This window comes from Gymnoscopelus braueri, assembly GCF_963280865.1.
Source record: "Gymnoscopelus braueri genome assembly, chromosome: 10".
Taxonomy (NCBI): Eukaryota; Metazoa; Chordata; class Actinopteri; order Myctophiformes; family Myctophidae; genus Gymnoscopelus; species Gymnoscopelus braueri.
The window spans coordinates 43,380,661-43,402,720 of NC_137611.1; the positions used below are offsets into that span (position 1 = coordinate 43,380,661).

Below are 22,060 nucleotides of genomic sequence, written 5' to 3' on the forward strand. Positions count from 1 at the left end.
ACTAATAAAGAAATCGCCGGGTTATTGTGTAAAAAAAAGACATATTTAGCCACACTTGTGCTGGAATGAAGGAGGAGGGTATTGGGATTGATTTGTGTGTTCATGGATAATATATGAATGATGTGAAATTGTACAAAAAAGAAAAGGGAAAAGCTCAATAAAGAGTTTGGAAATAAAATAACACACAGTTTAGGCATATCAATTAATTAATTTCACGCTTTATACAGAATTGAAACATATTAAATATGTACAAATGTACAACTTTTACACATGGCAGTTTTGTTTACTTTCTCCATGAAGTTCTTCTCTCAAATTTAGCTTATAACAACTGTTATACCCATTCAAATTATTTAAATATTATAGTCAGAGTGACACAATCTCAAAAGTATTTTTTTGTGCACAAAACAATAGGCTCTATGCACAGCAGCTATATTGGAAAGAAATTGGGCCTCTTCTTACTTCCTTCACAGGTGTTACCAATGATACTAATTAAGGCTCTGTTCCATTCTGGTCAAACAGAGTCTGGGCTGACATTGTGCATGTTGGCTCACTGGAAACACTTGAGGGGGTTCCAAATGGCCCCTTGCGGGTGTGTTACTCTGAGAGTGAACAAATGGAACCAAATGGACCCTTACGGGTCCATTTGGTTCCATTTGTACACTCTCAGAGTTATGGGGGGTCCTTGAAATTAAAAGGTTTGAGAACCACTGTGCTACACAAAATGGAACAGAGCCTTCATTAGTATCATTGGTAACACCTAAGAAGGAAGTAAGGAAGAGGCCCAATTTCCTTCTAATATGGTTGCTGAGCATATAGAGCCTATTCCTCATCTGAATATAGTTTCATTTGGCACATGTTATTTTGCAATTCGTTGCAACCACTAAAGCGAAACCATCTAGACCCAGTCGAGCAAACGTGTAGGCGTACATACTTGTATAATATTAGTTAGGATGATGATGATTAATAAACAAGTTGTACAGATTGTGACAGATGAACCTGTTAAAAAGCCTTGCAGCAGAACAAAGCAAGTTCTTACTTCTTATTTTTGTGGCGTGACGTGCATGAGATTGATGTGCCAGCCTCGTCTTAAAACCAGAACTCACACCCACAAGCCAAGACCTGCTTCCTCCTTTCGTACTTGACAACAAACACTCTATAAATGCGTCCAAGTTTATTTCCTGTTGCGGTGTTTGTGAATATCAGTAGCTGACAGGACATAAACTTGGACGCAAGCTGTTCCCTGAAGCAATTTCAGACAAGGTCTATTTGTGTGCGTTTTGGGGACGGCACCCATCATAGTCTGAAGACTTTTGAGTTGAGCACGCATGCCAGCTTCCTTGTTTCTTAAAACCAGACTTACATGATCAGGAGGGGAAAACAAAAGGACCTAGGCTGAGCCTTTGTATCGAATGAGATCAGGGCGGAGAGCAAACTGTGGTTTGGCAACAGAAATAAATGAGAGAAATTATGTAGGTATGAAAAAATTGCACTTTCTCCTATAAAGGCCGGTGCCCAGGCACTAGCTGGCTCCTGCCTGCACTGAATTATCGTTTGAGACATCTGGTGAGCCTTTTTTTTGTTGAAGTTTTGGGGCTTTTCCTTTTTAGCCTCAACTTAATCAATCTACTGCATGAACGATAGCGTGAACGTGAACAGTTTCAGGAAGTGAACAAGCTTGTGCACGTTCACGGCAATGAACTGGTTCTTTTGAACAAAGCAATCATGAACGACCCATCACTACACCAGAGCCAGCTATACTGATAGCCATTACTGTGACAGTCCCCGGGAATAGCTCTATGCACAGCAACCATATTGGATGGAAATTGGGCCTCTTCCTTACTTCCTTCACAGGTGTTACCAATGATACTAATGAAGGCTCTGTTCCATTTCGTGTAGCACAGTGGTTCTCAAACCTTTTAATTTCTAGGGCCCCCATAACACTGAGTGTGTACAAATGCAACCAAATGGACCGTAAGAGTTACACACCCACAAGGGGCTATTTGGAACTCCCTCAAGTGTTTCCAGTGAGCCAACATGCACAATGTCAGCACAGACTCTGTTTGACCAGAATGGAACAGAGCCTTAATTAGTATCACTGGTAACACCTGTGAAGGGAGTAAGAAGAGGACCAATTTCTTTCCAATATGGCTACTGTGCATAGAGCCTATATTCAAACAGAAGTTCATCAGCAGTGTTCCCATGGAAGAGCTAACATCCACAGTCCACAGTCCTTCACTTGATTCTTATAAAGCCGCTATCCCATGTCGTGTGGTTAGAAGTCCCAGGCGTCACGAGCGGCTGCCATATACAGTCTCGTGGAGTTTCCTTCTTAAACATCTCCCTATGTGTCCTGCTGGGAGCCCAGTAAAGTCCTGTATATGTCGGACCTGAGGAAGCGTGGGTACGAGTCCCTCTCCATCAGGCTGTAGACGATCCTCTGGGCGTCGAGGAAACACTCCTCGGTGGGCGACTTCACGTTCCGCCTGGTCAGCTCCCTGGTCTTCTGGTCGATGTTGATCTGGGTGAAACGGGAGACACAGGACGAGGTGTCACTGCATGAGCGTATTGAATAAGTGGTGTTGTGTGTACATGTATTAATATACTTTTGAGGGATACCGATAAGCACTATGGTTAGGGGTTAGGATTAGGTTTAGAATTATGGTTGGGGGTAGAGTTAAGGTTGTGGTTGAGGTTTGGGTAAGGTTTAGCTATCCTAAAACGTGTGTGTGTGTGTGTGTGTGTGTGTGTGTGTGTGTGTGTGTGTGTGTGTGTGTGTGTGTGTGTGTGTGTGTGTGTGCAGAGAGACAGAGAGAGAGAGAGAGAGAGAGAGAGAGAGAGACTGCAATATAAACCTATACACACCTCTCTCGGAGCCCCAGCTTGAATGTAGCGCTTGAAGACCTTCTTGGCTCTGGAAGACATCCTGAAAGAGGACTTGATCTTCTTGTAGTCCTCACACACCAGCCAGAACTCTATGTTCTCATCGCTGAACTCCGACTTCAAGAAGGTCTGAAATGTCACCGTGCCATCTAAACGAAGAAGAACAGCGATTAACCCGCTGTTGAAAAGGAACGCCATGGCTGCACGTGAATTGTATCGTTACAAACAGTGGTGGAAAGTAACTAAGTACATTTACTTAGGTACTGTACTTAAGTAAAACTTTTAGGTATTTGTACTTTACTTGAGTATTTCCAATTTCCAATTTACTTCTACTCCACTACAATTATTTGAAAACTTTAGTTACTAGTTACTTTTCAGATATAAATTATTACACTATAAAACATACATTAACCACTTTAGCCCTATTTTATACATACAGTAGGCTATTTGAAAATAGCCGATCTACAAGCTCACAACGTGTCGCATCGCGACACGTTGTGAGCTTGTAGATCAAGTAAACTTTGAATTCCGGACTTTTACTTGTAAGGAGTACTTCTACATTGCAGTATTGTTACTTTTACTTAAGTAAAACATTTGAGTTATTTTTCCACCACTGGAATTGTATTGTTACAAACGATGGAAACAAAGTCATTCAAGTATTCTTGACACAATGTTATCGATGGCTTACATTTGGAGGCTAGAAGTCTCTCCAGAGAATGGGACCACTGGGTCATCTCTGTGAAACTGAGCCTGTAAAAGAAGCGACATTAGTTAAGATTATAAAAATGACTAGATCCGTGGTTTTCAAAGTGTTTCCTTCATGGGGTTCCAAATGCACCCGTACAGGTCTGTATAAGTCTGAGAGAGTGTGCAGTAAGGGTCCATTTGGTTCCATCTGTACTCTCTCAGAGTTACGAGGGTCCTTAAAATTAAAACATTTGAGAACCATTGGACTGGTAGTTAATTAAGTACATTTCACACAGGAATTCTAGACCCTTGAAATGGTCTTTGCGTCTACTCACCCTTCGGTCTTTGAGGCCTCGGACGATCGGCACTGCAAACGATATCTGAGGTTGCCTCCCCTGTGAACACATTGCGAAACAAATGAAGCTCACTTCACCGCTACTGAGGCTCCTCCACACGCTGCTTGCTATAACCACATGAACCCTATTCTGGGGGAGGGGGGGGGGACATTAAGCCAGAATAGCAGATCTACAAGCTTGTAGAAAGGTTATTTCTGGCGAAGAGCGGGAAAAAGGAGAGGGCTAGTAGTATAGACCCCTGGGGTACTTGGGTCAACTAAGTATTATAGAGATTAAGTCAGGGCTGATGCAACTTTGATGATGGAGAGTGCCACTATATTTCCACACTCACTCCAGAGGGCCACATTGCATATACTATCGGGCAGACACCTCTGTATTTTTCGTAAATTAATGGTCTTTGTCACACAAAAGTAGCAAAAATAGCCGATCTACAAGCTCAAAACGCGTCGCAGCTCGACACGTTTTGAGCTTTTTGAGCTATTTTTGAATTGGAATCCTGAAAAGTAACATTTTCATTTAATTTAAAATGCATTTAGGTATACTTATGTTAGCTTTATGAACTTAAATACGAATATATATGACAAAAGACAATAGAATTTTAATACTAGTCATTAAGCTACTAATATAGACAGAAGTAATTAAAGCGGGTCATGTTTGCATGTTTGGAATTGTAACAGCTGAAATCAATAATATATATCAGTATTCCAACATTAACCTGCGGGCCGCATTAAGTGAAGGTGGGGGCCGCATGTGGCCCCCGGGCCGCCAGTTGCCCATGTATGGATTAGGTGGTTAATGTTAACAGTTATGTTGTCAGATAAAGTTGATGACTTACTTGGGCTTCCTTATGCTGTCCTTGGTGGTGTCCATATTGAGTTCCTGAAGCTGCCTAGGCGCTGATGAAGCTAACATAGTCATGGTGAGGGCATGGGCTGCATGGGCGTACGCACTGTATGCTGGGGTGTGTGTGTGTGTGTGTGTGTGTGTGTGTGTGTGTGTGTGTGAGAGAGATGAGTGATGTTCAGCTTCCGCTGTGCGTCTGTCTGTCTGATAAGCCTCCGCCAGCTACTAGTGGCATATATAGCAGTAGCAGGAACACCAGCCACCGGTGGTGTAAAGTAACTAAGTACATTTACTTGAGTACTGTACTCAAGTACAATTTTGAGATACTTTTACTTCTACTCCATCTCGGAGGCAAATATTGTACTTTTACTCCACTAAAATTACTCGAAAACGTTAGTACTAGTTACTTTGCAGATATAAATGATTACATTATGAAACATACATTAACCACTTAAGCCTTATTTTATACCTAGGCGATTTGAAAATAGCCGATCTACAAGCTCACAACGCGTCGCATCGCGATGCGTTGTGAGGCTTGTAGATCTGCTATTTTCAAACATTTGAGTACTTTTACTGTTGGTACTTTAAGCACATTTTGATACCAATACTTTTGAACTTTCACTCAAGTCAATTTTGAATTCTGGACTTTCACTTGTAACAGAGCTACTTCTACATTGCAGCATTGATACTTTTACTTAAGTAAAACATTTGAGTACTTTTTCCCACCACTGACAGCCAACACCATGAGGCGGTTGAGTATAGCGTCAGCAGAGCGTTCTGTGCTAACCACAGAAAATAGAGGAAGTTGAGTAGATGACGCTGTAGCCGGCTCAGACCGGCTGCATGCTATCTGTTCGAGTATTGTTCTGAAAACCTTGCACAGGTCATCACTTAGCCCCGGCTGGGATGCAAATGGCCCGGTGGAAAGTTCAACAACAGATAGGCAAATGCCTTACCGGCCTTGGTGGTGGTATAGGCTCAAGAGTGTGGTTAGGCATGTTCAAGGCCACTGAAGCGACACTTCCCTTCAGTGGTGTGAAGTAAGTACGAAGTGAGAAGTGAAGTACTCAAGTACAATGTTGAGGTATTTCCACTTTACCCGGAGCACTTCCAATTTTCAATACTTTTACTTCTACTCCACTACGTCTCGGAACCAACTATTGTATTTTTACTCCGCTACAATTATTTGAAAACTTTAGTTACTAGTTACTTTGCAGATTTTGATTATTATTACATTACATACATTAACCACTGCGACACTTTATATACTTCGGCTATTTTCAAAAGATTTCTACACTTTTTGAAAACTTGCGAAATGGAACATTCTGCCTAACAAGTACTTTTACTTTTAGTACTTCAAGTACATTTCGATGCCAACAATTCAAAATGTGCTTTCACTCAAGTAAAATACCGGAATTTTACTTGTGACAGTGTATTTCTACCTTGTGGTATTAATACTTTTTACTTAAAAATGTGAGTACCTCTTCCAACACGGCTTCCCTTCAATGGCGGGGGAATTTCAGCACAGTCATGCGATTTGGTGGAACCTTTGAATAATATTGGTGTCATCATCAATATCTAACTGTTGTGATATCTCCATTAGTTGGAGAAACCCCTTTAGACGTGACAGGCTGATTCTGAAGAAAATACCATGTTCAGTTTGCAGTGGTGGAAAAAGTACTCAAATGTTTCACTTAAGTAAAAGTATCAATACTGCAATGTAGAAGTGCTCTGTTACAAGTAAAAGTCCTGAATTCAACATTTACTTGAGTAAAAGCACAAAAGTATTGGTATCAAAATGTAATTAAATTACCAACAGTAAAAGTACTAAAATGGTTGAAATTAGCAGATCTACAAGCTCACACCGCGTCGCGATGCGGCATGTTGTGAGCTTGTAGATCGGCTATTTTCAAATAGCCTAGGTATAAAATAGGGCTAAAGTGCTTAATGTATGTTTTATAATTTAATTATTTATATCTGCAAAGTAACTAGTAACTAAAGTTTTCAAATAATTGTAGTGGAATAATCTTGAATCTTCATGTTGTTGTTGTTGCATATTGATGACGATAGTGATGCAAGCCTCTGTCACCACATTCATCAGCAGCTGTTTTGTGACGATGAAGTTTCATAGTAATTGCTAAGTTTGTGCACATACTGTCCAGCACACCGTGGCCTGATGTGCTGATACTGGCACAGGCACATTTACATTTGAATGAATTTGCATGCCGAGAAAGGCCTCATCATGCCTGAGAGTATACGAATGTACCAAACATTCAGAGCTGCACGCTGGTAGAGGTCAATGTTATTCAGAGATGCCATTTGAACTCATCATTATACAGTAGAATAGAACAGAACAGAACAGAACTGAGTGCCAATGTCCTTGTGCTGCAGTGCCAATACATTTTAATGTTGTTTTATGCTTTTGCTTTTTGCTTTATTGTTAAATTAGTTGTAATTGTATTCTTGCTCTGTTAAGCTCTTTGAGCTACATTTCATGTCATGAAAGGTGCTATACAAATAAAGTTTAATATTATTATTATTATTATTAATACACATTTTGATTTAAACCATTAAGACTGGGAAAGCATGTCATTTTTATTTGAACCACTTTAACCATAATCTTATACTTGGGCTATTCAAAAATAGCAGATCTACAAGCTCATAGCGCGGCACGTGCCACTCTACGAGCCTGTAGATCTGCTCATTTATTTAGTTTTTCAAGATATTGGGTTGACATGAAAACGTTTGAACACCACTGATATAGCAACATTCGTTTTTTCAGAAAACTGTTACTGATTTAAAAGACATTCGTAGAATCCTCAGGTCTTAATGGGTCAAGTGGTGTTGTTTATAACGACTTTCCTCCATTGCTTCATCAGGCACTATTTTGTCTGCATGTGTAGACTCTGCGTTCAAATTCTCCTAAATGGAACCATTTACTGTATCTGCTTTCCTGTAGACATTGCACTTGTTTATCAGGTGTCAGCAAGCCAGCAAAGTGTGTCACTTCCATCCACTCTGTTTGTATGAACAGGAAGTGGAGAGCAGTGGTGTAAAGTAACTAAGTATGTACTCAAGTACTGTACTTAAGTACAATTTTCGGTACTTTTACTCCACTACATCTCAAAGGCAAATATTGTACTTTTACTCCACTGCAATTATTTGAAAACTTTAGTTTTCAAATAATCTAAATAAACTTTAGTAGATTTAGATTAGCCTATTATTACAAAACATACATTAATCACTTCAGACCTAAATACATTTCGGCCATTTGAAAATAGCCGATCTACAAGCTCACAATGCGTCGCGATGGGACGCATTGTGAGCTTGTAGATCTGCTATTTTCATGCATTTTATACATTTGAAAACTTGTGAAATGGGACATTCTGCATAATGAGTACTTTCTACTTTTCGTACTTTTTGATGCCAATACTTTTGTACTTTTACTCAAGCGCATTTTGAATTCCGGACTTTTACTTGTAACAGAGTATTTTTGTATCGCAGTATTGATACATTTACTTCAAAAAAGTCAAAAATTGGAGCACCTTTTCCAACACTGACAGGAAGTGGAGAGCGAGACAGGCACTCACTCCTATTGGCTGCTGAGAGCACTGGAACTAGGTGATAGGTTATTATTTTAGAACATTATCGTCGCCGTGGCCCAAACCTTGTATCTCCATGTTTATTTTTTTTTAAATGTTTTGTCCTAAATGTATGGCCTACTTTGTCACGCTACAGCATCACGCAAAAGTATAGCAAAGATCGACAAGCGCACAATGCGTTGCATCGCGACGTGTTGTGAGCTTATGGATCTGATATTTGTGGGTGTTTTCTTTTTATTAATAAATAGAATAAGCGAAAGTGAAAGTGGTTAAGTCCGTCTGAGGGTTTTATATATATATATGTCACAGTACGTTTGGAGAACCAGTACGATTGAAGACAGAGCGCTCGTTTTTAGGCACGGGGCTCCTTCGGGGCGAGGCGGGGCTTTTCGAGACAGGGTTTATTAGCGAGGCTCGCGAGGAGGAGGAGGAGGACGGCGCTGCGAGGCGGGGGGTTATTACGCGAGGCTCGCGAGGAAGAGGAGCCTCCTCCTCCTCCTCCTCCTCGCGTTTTAAACCGTCCCGTCCTCTCCTTCTCTCCTTCTCCTCCTCCGAGGAGGAGGAGAAGGAGAGCGCGGAGAGGCGGGGCTTTGATGCGCCGACGGAGACCTGTCTTTTGTTGTTCCCCCCACATAGCAACCAGGAAGCTACGCTAGGGGAACCATAATATCTATGAGGGGAACGCTGAACACGCGTTCACACGCACGGCGCGCCGACTTAGTGGAGCTTGAGGCCGAGGAAGCGCGCCCTCGCGCCTCCAGGCGCGAGTGCCCGCGGTGACCGGCCGACGCTCCACTAGTCGACTCAGCGCCGTTTGATTTGTAAACCGATAGGGACAGAATAGTTCTTTTCATGGATCACTGTGTGTGTGTGTGTGTGTGTGTGTGTGTGTGTGTGTGTGTGTGTGTGTGTGTGTGTGTGTGTGTGTGTGTGTGTGTGTGTGTGTGTGTGTGTCAGGGAGAAAGGAAAACAAAAGCCAGAACACAATAAAAGTATCTAAACAGTCCTGCTTTCAATAAACCAAAAAAAGCATGAGCGCGTGCGCGTGTGTGTGCGCGTGTGTGTTTGTGTGTGTGTGTGTGTGGCCATATATGTTTGTGCACAAGCCTGGCTTGTGGCTCCCTCTAGTGCTGGGTGGGTGGTAAAAACGAGCGCGCATTCTTCAATCGTACTGGTTCTCCAATCATACTGTAACATATATATATTGAACCACTGGAAATATTAACAAGAGCTTGTTGACTAAAATGCATTGGATCCATCAGATCGCAGACTTCGTTTTGGACAGTGGTGGAAAAAGTACTCACATTCTTTACTTGAGTAAAAGTACCAATACTGCAATATAGAAATACACTGCTACGAGTAAGAGTCCAGAATTCAAAATTTACTTGAGTAAAAGTACAAAAGCATTGGCACCAAATGTACTTAAAGTACCACAAGTAAAAGTACTAAAATGTTTGAAAATAGCAGATCTACAGTGAGCTTGTAGATCGTCTGTTTTCAAATAGCCTAGGTATAAAATAGGGCTGAAGTGGTTAATGTATGTTTCATAATATCATAATTTATATCTGAAAAGTAACAATATTTGCCTCTGAGATGTAGTGGAGTATAGAAGTAAAAGTACTGAAAATGGGAAAAGTATAACCTACTTCAAAAGTGTACTTAAGTACAGTACTTGAGTAAATGTACTTAGTTACTTTACACCACTGTTTTTTGGACATACAAGGTCTCCACCCGACGGCGACGATATATAGGTTATATTTTTTTACAACAGAAGAGGGCTAGCGCGCCGCATAGCTTCTGACGGCTCGTTGTGACAGGTGCTCTTTATCAGGGCAGCAGGTGAAGACATACAACGCAGAATCCGGGACGTCTTCGCTGGATAAACAGTCCCCATAGTGCAAGCAGAGAGAGGCTGCACAAGTTCTGGGGGACTATTTATCAAGCAAGACATCCTGGAGTCTGTTTAGCTGATGTTTATGTTTCTTTTGTTTCCTGTCATCTCTCTACAGCGCAGTTTTTTTTAGTAAAGCCAGCTCATTACTGTACTTCAAAAATTTATTCGTCGCGTCGTCTTTGAAACTTTTTCTTTCGCACTATCTGACGTTTTGTCTTCCCACGCCCACAGAGAGGTTGCATGTAACTCGAGTTTTTCGACACTCAGGGGGAAGTTGCGGTTAAGGCTGTGAAGTACAGATGTAAGCACTGGCATAATCTGATGATCCATTCAGCAGTCGCTCAACACCAAAACATCCAAAACAAAATGTCCCACTGACACTCAGCACGGTCACATGTGAGAAACCAAACAGTTCCCACTTCCACTTTCCCTACGCAGCAACTCACTCAAATGTTTGATACCAGATACTCCAGGATGACACACTTAGTATCTATAATGCAAAAGACACACATTTTGTTTATTTTTTTAAACAAAACAAGATTCACACTCCTTTTGTGATTTTAGCATCCAAAGTATTTGAATGTCATTAAACGTCCAAGTTTCCAACAATATAAAAAATACAGTCTAATATGATATAATAGTTCATGTATTTTTGGACTGGCTGCTGTTTTGTATGCGTGTGTGTGTTTTCTTTTGGCTTGGTTTGCATGCCATGTTTTACATCGCTTAGGCATGCAAAATAGTAGCTAGCTATTACGATCAGTGATGTATTTCAAAATGCACAGTCCAGACCTATTGCGGGCAGCAAACAGAGAACTGGGCACTGGAGAGCACTGGGGCCAGCACACTGTTTGGGGGGAGAACTGACCCCATTGCCTGTATTACATTTTAGGCCCCATTTCTAATCTCTCATGAACAATGAGGCACATTGTCGGCATTCAGCATTTACATTTACAGCAGTATGCATTTTGCCCTCCATAAAGCATCCATAAGATGCTGTGTTCAGAATACATAATAGACAGACAGACAGATGGACGGAAATGTGAAAATGTCATTTGAATCCTAAAACAAGACCAGGAGACCTGGTGCTGCCAGACCCAGAAGGAACAAATTCCTAGCAGGCAACACACCTACAAACCACTTTATAAGTTAAAAGTATAAATCATTTTGTGTGTGTGTAGCATTTTGTGTATAGGGGTATTTGGTTGTAGATTTGTGTATAGGCTAGACCAGCAAACCTTCCAGTCTGATTCCATTCACCTGTCCCTTGTCAGTCAGTGCACAGAATATGGGCAGAAGGGCTTTGAATCCAGCATTTCATAAGTTTAGGTAATTTACTATGCTGCTTGTGTAGTAATAAACCTCTGAAATAAGTTATGTAGAACAACAAAATTGCCTAAAAGTAGTTCAGCGGACAACAGCAATACGTTTTAAATGAATTTAATGCAATCAACTACAAAAAAGCCATGTTACTGTATCTGTTGCCCCTGGTGGTTGAAATCTGAAGCGTTCCTGAATGGCTGGGGAGGAAAAGAGGTACAGACCGACCGACCGACAGACAGACAAAGCCTCCTGTAGGCCGACACCCTGGGTCTGGCAATTATGAAAATATGTAAACTTTTTGGCGGATGTCTGCATGGTCACCCATAGCCATACATAAAGATACTAATTAAAATAATTCAACTTCATGCTTACACATTCCCTGCCAGAGGGTTTTTTTTATTTTACTTCCCCCAGTGCCAGTGTTTAAATTTTTTTTACACAGGAGCCGAGATACAGGATTTTAAAGTAATAAGTTAACCAAGGAGTGAATGGAGCTAGAAATCTTTGGATCGTGATTTTTTTTTTTTTGAAAAACGGTTATACTCGTGGATGGCAGTAAACGGGTGTATTTTTCATCAACGGTTATACTCGTGATTGGCAGGTAAAGTGTTAAAACCAAGATATAATACAGATTTACACAGGAGCCAGTGAGCATAAGTGCCCAGTTCTCCCCTGGGCCCAGTGCCCAATAGTGCCCAGTTCTCTTGTATTCCAGACACCCTCACCTGCCAACGTTGCACACAGACTACAATACCAAAACATTGTTTGCATGAACAGAAAGGGAGTTCCACCGCACATCAACCAGGTAAAGTTAGGCCGGTACAGGTGCATCACAGGGGCAGGACAATAGCAAACCAACCGAGGACAATTTTATTAAATTGCAAAGTACACAACAATGGGACGTTTTGATGTGTGTTCCATTAACGTAATATACATCGAAACATTATCCCAAGGCTGTGTACTTTACACCTTCATAAAAAAAAGGCATCAAATTAATCCGGGCTGTGCTTTAATGATTTTTGCAAATATTCATGCGACCAGTGGTTGCATGAATATTTGCAAAAATCATTAACTGCCATGAAACATTCAAATATCTCCACCAACCCAAACTCAAAACATTGCTTCTCTGTGGAAATCCTTCCTCTGTGTTTCACTGAGCTGCTCTTTGCACCACGAATGCAATTGAACTGGCCAAAGACTGCAATATTAATTTGCCTGCCATTTCAAGCCTAAAGCCTCACTTTTATGCTTCACATAATGTTATAGGCCTAAATTAAGCCTTATTTTATGCAGTGCTGCTTTCATCTGTGGATGAGGCAATTTTTTTTTGCTGTGATATCACACAAAAGTGAAAAGTCACTTCAAATGTGGTCGCAATAAGCAAAGTTGTGTCAGGTCTTTTCTCCTTGCCCGTGCATTGGAGCTGTCTACTCTCCAGTTGCTATGACACTGTTGCCATCTGGTGTTTAATAGACTACAAGGCCATGTACACACAACAGGCATTGGTGGAAAGTAACTCATTACATATACAGTGCACAAATACTGTACTCACGGTTCTTAGCTACTTTAATTGAGTATTTCCATTTTAATGCGTCCTCAAATTTCCGCTCCACTACTTTTACTTTAACATACAGATGCACATTTTGCTGCTCCTATAATTCTGTGCATGTGTTACATAATACTAATACTTATGAACATGTATTTTTCATGCAGGACATTTCCTTTGAAGTATTTTTACATTGTTGTTTTGGTACTTATACTTACACAAAGGATATGAGTACTTCTTCCACCTCTGCCCTCTGCTGTTTTGCATCTCATTCAAAATGGCCACACCCAAATGTCAACATGACACACCTGCAGTCAATCTGTCTAGTTTGAGATAATGAAGGCACACTGATTTGGTGTATACTGTAGCTACAATAGGGCTTTTCCATTTCACAAAATCTGAACATGAGACAGAAATGTAACAATAGACTCATAATCAATTTTAATTGCAAATATAAATTAGATTTGACTAACCAAACAAAGACAAAAAAAAGTGGATAATACTATTTACAATCAGGAATTCATTTGAGTATTGAATTTGTGGACGGAGGGATAAGAAAGCATTATCAATGAAGAATTTTGTTGTTTTCAATATTACTCATTGTCCAGTACAGTGAATAGATACAGTGTAAGACAGGGGTCTTCAATAGGGGGTCCGGGACCCCTAGGGGGTCCTCAGAGTTACTACAGGGGGTCCGCCAAATCTTTGTGTGATATGATTGTTTTTTTTTACCTTAACCCTAGCATCCCTTTTTCTGAGGAAAACTTTAGCCACTAAATAGCAAATCTACAAGCTCACAACGCCTCGTGCTGCGAGGCTTTGTGAGCTTATTGGCTATTTGTTGGCAAAGAGGTTTGGTGTGTGGAGGGAAAAAAGAGCAGACCAAGTAAACGAAAAAAGTTGAATCTGAAACACAATTTTATACAATATAGAGGGGGTCCCTGCTTCATCTCTCTCTCAGCTAGGGGGTCCTTGGCCTGAAAGCGTTGAAGACCCCTGGTGTAAGATGTTTATGTACACCTAAAAAGGGTCCATTTTACACTCACAGAGTTACAGTAAACTGACACTCAGGATCTTTGCTGTGCGCCCATGGGTCCACAAACACTGTTCCTTTCTCTACATCGGGATAGTATAGGGCGTTGGTTCTCAAAGTGGGGTCAGGGCGGGGACCCCCAGGGGTCCTTGGGGCGGTTCCAGGGGGTCCCCAGGTAAAGTAGTTAACATAGCATCACAATCATTTTAACCACTTTCCGGGGGACCACCAGGGGGACCACCAGGGGGACCCTTATGGATCTGTAACTCTCAGAGCGTACAACATGGAACCAAATGGATCATTTGGCTCCAGTTGCACGCTCTGAGAGTTCAAATAACACTGATGATTTTACAGTGTAGATTGGGGTTCCCAGAAAAAAAAAGGAGGAGAAAAAAAAGGTATAACATTGGGGTCTAACGCATATCAAACTGTGGGTCCTTGAGATGAAAGCGGTGGAGAATCACTGGTATTGTGGTATTAAAGCAGACATTTGTGAGAGGAGTCAGCGGGCCTGTTCACCCAATTCAGACCGGGAACGCATCTGTGTCGTTTTAGATTTCTTTTGCTATTCAAAAATAGCAGATCTACGAGCTTGTAGATCTGCTATTTTTATTTAATCGTGAAAATGTGTGCAAATCTTTGAATTTGCACACATTTATATATATTTTGAAAGCGAACACTTGTCTTTTCAACATTTGTAAAATATTTTGCTCCAGGGACCCCCCCAGAAGCAAAGATTTGAGTAACAAATGTTCGCTTTCAATATATTCGATGTAGCGACCAGGACTACTACATGTTTTTGTGAGGGTATTAACTACGTGGAGAAAGTGCAAATCGTTTTTTAAAGATAACATTTTTAACTCAAATCTTTTCGAAAAGAAAAAAAAACTTCTGCTGTAATATCAGCGGTTCTCAAAAATGCATATATTCATATTTGCACAAATTGCATATATTCATATTTGCACAGATTTCCACGATTTTTCAAATAACAAAATAATAAAAAATAGCAGATCTACAAGCTCCGAGTGCCGCGCTATGAGCTTGTAGATCTGCTATTTTTTTAATAGCCACAAAGAAATCTTAAAAAATGACACATAGGTCTGCGTTAATCCCGGACTGAATGGGCTAAGAGAGAGAGAGCGCCACAGACGTTCACCTTTCCTCCGCCCTCCTCAGGAGGCCTTGGTAGACCACGGACTTGAGGAAGCGCGGGTAACAATCTCGGGCCATCAGGCTGTAGATGAGCTTCTGTGCCGTGTCGAACGACGTCAAGGTCGGCTGGGAGATGTTTTTCGTGATGTTCTCCCGGGTGCCACAGTCGATGTTGATCTGTATTTTTTGAGAAACACAATAACATAATACAAAGTCCAACCGCTCACCTCAAGCAGCAGCTCTCTGTCCTTGTTGCTAACCAGTGGTGGAAAGTAACTATTTACTTAAGTACTGTAGACCTACTTTACTGGAGTATTTCCAATTTCCAATACTTTTACTTCTACTCCACTACATCTCAGAGGCAAATATTGTACTTTTACTCCACTACAATTATTAGAAAATGTTAGTTACTAGTTACTTTGCAGATATAAATTTATATATTATAAAACATACATTAACCACTTTAGCCCTATTTTATACATAGGCTATTTGAAAATAGCCGATCTACAAGCTCACAACACGTCGTATCGCGACGCATTATGAGCTTGTAGATCTGCTATTTTCAAACATTTTGCTACTTTTGGTACAAAGTACATTTTGATACCAATACTTAAAATGTTAAAGTACTATATTCTGATAGTAATCATTGCTACATAGCGTTTGTTCGGTGACTTCGGTCACAGGGGTCTCTCCAGCTAGTAAACAGAATATAGAACATTTTCAGGTAGGTGACAACATTTAAGCCAATCAGGAGAGAGCGCTGAAAATGCATTTTAATGAACTGGAGAGACGTGGGAGACTCCTTTTACTGAACAAACACTCTATAGCAATGAGTACTATCAGAATATAGAGCTATTTAACACTTTATTTAACCAAAGTAAATCACTTACCCTACCTTTAATATTGTTATAACCTCGAAACAACTCATATACTGTAGGACACTTGAGGTGAAATTCTACAGATCGCACAAGAGTTAAAGGAGTAGTTCACCCAAAAAAATTACTTATTTTCTATCAATTACACACCCCATGAAGCATTGAATTCATGGCATTTTTTTTTTTTTTTTTATCACATTCCTATAAGCCATTAATTTGATGCGATCTCTCTGGTAGGAGACACAAAGAGACTCATTTGTGTCTCCTACCGCTACCGGATGCATTAGCATCTTTATTATTATCATCAAATTATTGGCTCATGTGACAACAACAAAAAAATCTCCATGAATTCAAGGCTTCACGGGGTGTGTAATTGATAGAAAATAAGATTTTTTGGGGGTGAACTATACTCCTTTAAAGGCAAGTCACTGCACCCTCTTTTCCATTGCACTAAATCAGATCACAAAATCACACATTTTAATAAAACCTTCTCTCTCAAATCGGGAATTGTTCAAAACTAAACAAAAGAAACCCTTCAAAATCGTAGATATTGTTGCCCAAAAGTTTTACTTTCAACTTCCTACAAGCCTTTTGGTTGTTAAAAGAGGTAAAATAATGAGGGTATTACTGTTACCTGTCTGGGAGCCTCTGTTTGGACAAACTCGGAGTAGATCCTGTTTGCAGTAGAGATCATCTCAGGGATTGTCTTGATCTTCTTGTAATCTTCACAGGCCAGCCAGAAGAGGATGTTCTCCTCGCTGTACTCGGACTTCAGGAACTCGCGGAAGGCTATCTGGCCGGCTGCAGACCACACATGAGGAGAAGAAAGGTATACCAGAATCAGAAATACTTTTATTGTCACACCTTAATTACTTATACCCTCTTTACTTAGTGAAATGGACCCGAGTTGCAACTGTACGTGGCCTGCTCTTGTTTCCTTCTACACCAGTGGTTTTCAACCTTTTTCATGCCAAGGACCCCTAAATTGATATACATTTGGCCACGGACCCCCATCTTAAAATGTCTTTTTTGTGCCAGGGACCCCCAGAAACAAAGATTTGAGTTAAAAATATCGCTTTTAAAAATATATACATATTCAAAGATATGCACACATTTTCAAGATTTTTTCAAAAACAGCAGATCTACAAGCTCATAGCGCGGCACTCGGTGCCGCGCTATGAGCTTGTAGATCTGCTATTTTTGAAAAAATCTTGACTATTTTTGACGCTATGTTATCTAATTTCGCTGGGGACCCCCTGGTACCCCCCCGAAGGACCACTGGTGGTCCCCGGACCACTGGTTGAGAACCACTGTTCTACGCCAATCTTTTTGCCAAAAATAGATGATCTACAAGCTGATAATGCATTGCAATGTGACACGTTGCGATCTTGTGGATCTGCTATTTTTGGTGGTGTTTCCCACAGAATAGGGATGCTGGCGTTCAAGTGGTGAAAAAATAAAAAGATCCGTGCCCGAGTTCAATAATAAAAATAAAAACAATACAACAGCACCCTCACTATATAAAAAGGCATCAACACCTAATAAAATGTACTTTATTTTAAGTGGTATAGTGAGTAGTAGTAGTAGTAGTAAGATCGTACAGTATAACAGCTACAACCAGTCAATTGGATTGTGCATGTCTTTTAGCAGCCTTGCCTTTGACAAGAGAAAATCTATTCTCCCCCCAAAGTAGAAATGTATAACCACTTAAACCACGTCGTTTGTTGACCGGGGGGTCCCCCAGGGGCCTGTACTTGGCCTCCTTCTTTTCCCCCCCTCCAAACAAAATATCTTCACTGCAGAATAGCCCAATCTACAAGCTCTCAAAGCGTCGCTGTGTGATCTTTTAGATCTTCTATTTCCGCCGAATGTTTGCTTATTTTCACCGAACGTTCCATTATGACGTCACGCCCAGAACAGGGACGCTATAGGGTAGTGTTGATTTCGTCGACTAAAACTATGACGAAAATTGTTCGTCGACTACCTTTTTTCACTGATAAAAACTAAATAAAAACTAAGCTACGATGACTAAAACTAAGACTAAATATATTGACAATTTCGTCAACAAATAAAAACTAGACTAAAATGTTAGTGAGGGAGACCCAGTAGAACTAAAAGACAAGTCATTTTATGGTTGGTTGCGTTCGGGTGTTGCGCTCTGAACAACGCGTCGCAGCGCGACGCTTTGTGAGCTTGTAGATCGGCTATTTTCAGCATGCAACCAAGTGTAAAATCAGCCATTACGACGCCATCAAGGCACCGCCAAAATACATTTTAGTCGACTAAAGCAACTGTAGATTTAGTCGAATAATCTTCTGATATTTAGTCGACTAAAACTAGACAAAAACTAAGACATTTCAGATGACTAAAATATGACTAAAACGAAATGGAACTTTATTCAAAAGACTGTGACTAAAACGTAATCAAAATGTGCTGTCAAAATCAACACTGCTATAGGGTTCATGTGGTTAGAATGTCCTCACCTTTACAGCCCAGGACCTTGTCCACGGATTCACTCCAAGTCTCAACGTCATCAAGCGGATCCTTGGGAAAGCAACACAATCTACCCTTGAAAAGAGCATCAAGATCTATCACCAGTCCAATTATGCACACTGGTTGCTGTAAAATATTGCTAGCATGCTGACTCGTAAATCATTTCCAATATGCCATCTATAATGAATTAATTAGTATATTAATATTTTATCAATCTATTGCAATTGGTACTTAAGGAGCCACTTTTACGACCTACTGTATGCTATGATATACTGTGCCATGCGAAGATGAGACTTACAACGAGGCTCCCTTGTGTATTCCACATTGCCGGCTGTTTAAGCTGAAATCCTGAGGAAAATGGTTAAAAGGGCCCTTGAATCAAATATGAAGGAACTCACTTTATGGCCATGTCTGTGTCCTCTCTGAGCCCGGGGAGAGAATAATAATGGTTCCTGCCAGAGGGTCAAGATCAGCTGGTGATTGCTTGGATATTAGGGAGTCAAGTGACTGGACTGAAGTCTAAACGATGCGTTCCTCCACATGAATGGAATATATGGAAATCGGTATATGCAAAAGTGTTGTTGTCGGGGGAGAGACGGGCATCCCTGGCCTGCATGACCACCAAAACGCCTGGGAGAGGGCTTGTTTATTTTTTTGTTTGTCCAACCCGAAATAAATACATTTTCGAAATACATTTTCGTTTGAAAAATAGCCGATCTACAAGCTCACAAGCTCACAATCTGTGAGCTTGCAGATCGGCTATTTTCAAATGGCCGAAATGTATATAGGGCTTACGTGGTTAATCTGTTTTGTAATAATAATAAAAATCTACAACGTAATTAGTAACTAAAGTTTTTAAATAATTGTAGTGGAGTAAAAGTATAATATTTGCCTCTGAATTGTAGTGGAGTAGAAGTAAAAGTACTGAAAATTTGAAATGCTCCAGAAAAGTAAAAATACCTCAACATTGTATTTAAGTACAGTACTTGAGTAAATGTACATACAGTAGTTACTTTACATCACTGTGCACACACACACACACACACACACGCGCACACGCGCACACACGCACACACACACACACACACACACACACACACACACACACACACACACACACACACACACACACACACACACACACACAGCATTATTATCATCCTAAATATGAGTATGAACAAGGTTCAAACTAAGTTGAGTTTGTGTACGCTTCAAAGCAAACACTGTATGCTTCAAGGCAAGGTGTGTTTTAACGTGAAAGCAGTATTACACATGTATCAGAGCATCAGAATATCTCTTTGTACGTAAATACTAAAGTAAAGAAGTAGATAATATGTTTTGGAGTAATATTAGATGTTCAAGATAACACATCTTGATACAAGCGGTAGGCACCGAAAAATGTATTTGACGATTAAAAAGCTCGATAGAATTAAATGGTCATAAAATCCACAGAGGGATCCTGACCATAAACAAATACGGCAACGAGGACAAGGCCCGACATCCTTCCCTTTGCATATCTGCTGTTTCCATAATTTATCAGTGCCGGACGAATGCCCATAGATATGGTTATTGCAGGTGGCCTCAGACCACAGCCCCCTTGTCCAATAAGAGTGGTTCTCAAAGTGGGGCCCTGGGACCCCCAGGGGTCCTTGAGGGAGTTCCCTTGAGGGAGCTAAATGATAGATAGTTACGAACCAAATTGACCCTTATGGGTCTGTAACTCTGAGAGTGTACAAATGGAACCAAATGGACCCGTTAGGGTTCCATTTGTACACTCTCAGAGTTAAATTAACATTGATTTTACAATATAAGTTGGAGTCCCAGAGATGGAAATGCCATTAAATGAGGGTCCGTAGCATAATGCATGTCAAACTGGGGGTCCTTGAAATTAAAATGGTTGAGAATCACCGCTAGAGCCGTAAAGAAATTATCTTATGGGGGTCCCTGAGGCATATCTTTTCAAATGGGGTTCCGCAGGCCAATACGTGTCAATTTGGGGGTCCTTGACATGAAAAAGTTTGAGAACCACTGCCCTAGGGGTTTGAGAACCACTGCAATACACAATGACCCATCTCTAAAAAATAAAGATGATGCAATCTATTGAAAGTTTGTGCGCGTTCATAAACGAGTTAAACTGAGGTGCACACGAGGCCTTTGGTTTTGGACCACTGAAAGATCTCTGTGTGCTTGGAGATGTTTTTAAGTCATTATTTACATTATTGTCTCCGCCAGGCCGAAAGGCATGGCGAGAGAGTATGTTTTCCACCCCGTCTGTCCGTCCGTCCGTGTGTCTGTGTGTGTGTCCGTCCGTCCGTCTGTGACCAGCTAATCTCTGCCACCGTTGGCTTGATCACAGCGCCACTGTGCACACACACTCCCTGGATGCCAATTCAGAACCTCTGTCCCACATTTTTCACATGGGCCTGTTATAGCGCCACCAGGAGGCCGCTTTTTGCAAAAACATTTTTTTTTAGAGTACTCATACAGATTTTGTCCAAACGTCACGCAAATCGGTACACAGTATCTCTATAGTCATTAAACGAAATGGGTCTTTCAGATTGTTCAAATTCCATCCTGATTGCCTAAGAATGGCTTCCAAAGTTTGCAGGAGTGCTCCGTTTTCAACAAAATGCCTCAAATCATGAACACAGCTTGCAATTGCCGTGAAATTGTGCACGTACATTCCCACTAGGCAGAGGAAGAAATGCCACTTCAAATTTTTCAAATCAACCTCATGGTGGCGCTATAGCAGGCCGATTCGTGTTTTTACCGATAACTGCACCGATCTGTGTACAACTTTGTATGCGCACTCCCTAGAGACAAAAGAAAAGTCTTTGCCCTGCATTTTTCACATCTGCCTTTTATAGCGCCACCAGGAGGCCGACTTGTATAAAACAATTGTTTTGATATTACTCCTTCAGATTTTATCCAAAATTCACGCAAATCGGTAGACATGATCTCTATAGTCATGTGATCAAGACGGATCTGTTAGATTTTTCCTATTCCATCCTGATTGGCTAAGTTTCTAAAGTTTGCAGGAGTGGCCCGTTTGGAACAAAATGCTGCAAATCATGAACGCAGCTTCCAATGGCGTTAAACTTTCCACGCACATTTGCACTACGTTGAGGAACAAATGCCACCCTTGAACATTGCCCTATTATAGCGCCACCAGGAGGCCCATTTTGCAAATCATGAACGCAGCGTTCGATTGTGGTGAAACTTTCCACGCACATTTGCACTACCTTGAGGAACAAATGCCACCCTTGAACATTGCCCTATTATAGCGCCACCAGGAGGACGATTTTTGCAAAACATTTATATATTACTATATATTATGTATATATTACGTTTATATTACTCTTACACATTTTGTTGA

General features: G+C 40.8%; 1 protein-coding gene across 1 annotated transcript; it reads right to left on the reverse strand.

Moving 5' to 3' along the window:
* Window positions 1–650: 650 nt before the first annotated feature.
* Window positions 651–19,160, reverse strand: LOC308093584 (uncharacterized protein). Its single transcript, XM_080439916.1, has 10 exons — window positions 19,083–19,160; window positions 18,675–18,754; window positions 16,826–16,992; window positions 15,321–15,493; window positions 5,500–5,548; window positions 4,759–4,988; window positions 3,903–3,962; window positions 3,569–3,630; window positions 2,863–3,029; window positions 651–2,518 (listed from the first exon to the last, which is right to left on the reverse strand). The coding sequence occupies exons 1-10, from the start codon at window positions 19,091–19,093 to the stop codon at window positions 2,342–2,344; spliced, it is 1,176 nt and encodes a 391-aa protein (XP_080296042.1). The 5' UTR covers window positions 19,094–19,160; the 3' UTR covers window positions 651–2,341.
* Window positions 19,161–22,060: the final 2,900 nt, after the last annotated feature.

What these genes read in the sequence shown, in the direction of transcription:
- LOC308093584 (XM_080439916.1), bottom strand. An exon ending in CAAGGTCCTGGGCTGTAAAG is followed by an intron (nt 16,993 to 18,674) that starts GTGAGGACATTC and finishes TGTGGTCTGCAG; the next exon opens with CCGGCCAGATAGCCTTCCGC. An exon ending in GACAGCATAAGGAAGCCCAA is followed by an intron (nt 3,963 to 4,758) that starts GTAAGTCATCAA and finishes ATGTGTTCACAG; the next exon opens with GGGAGGCAACCTCAGATATC.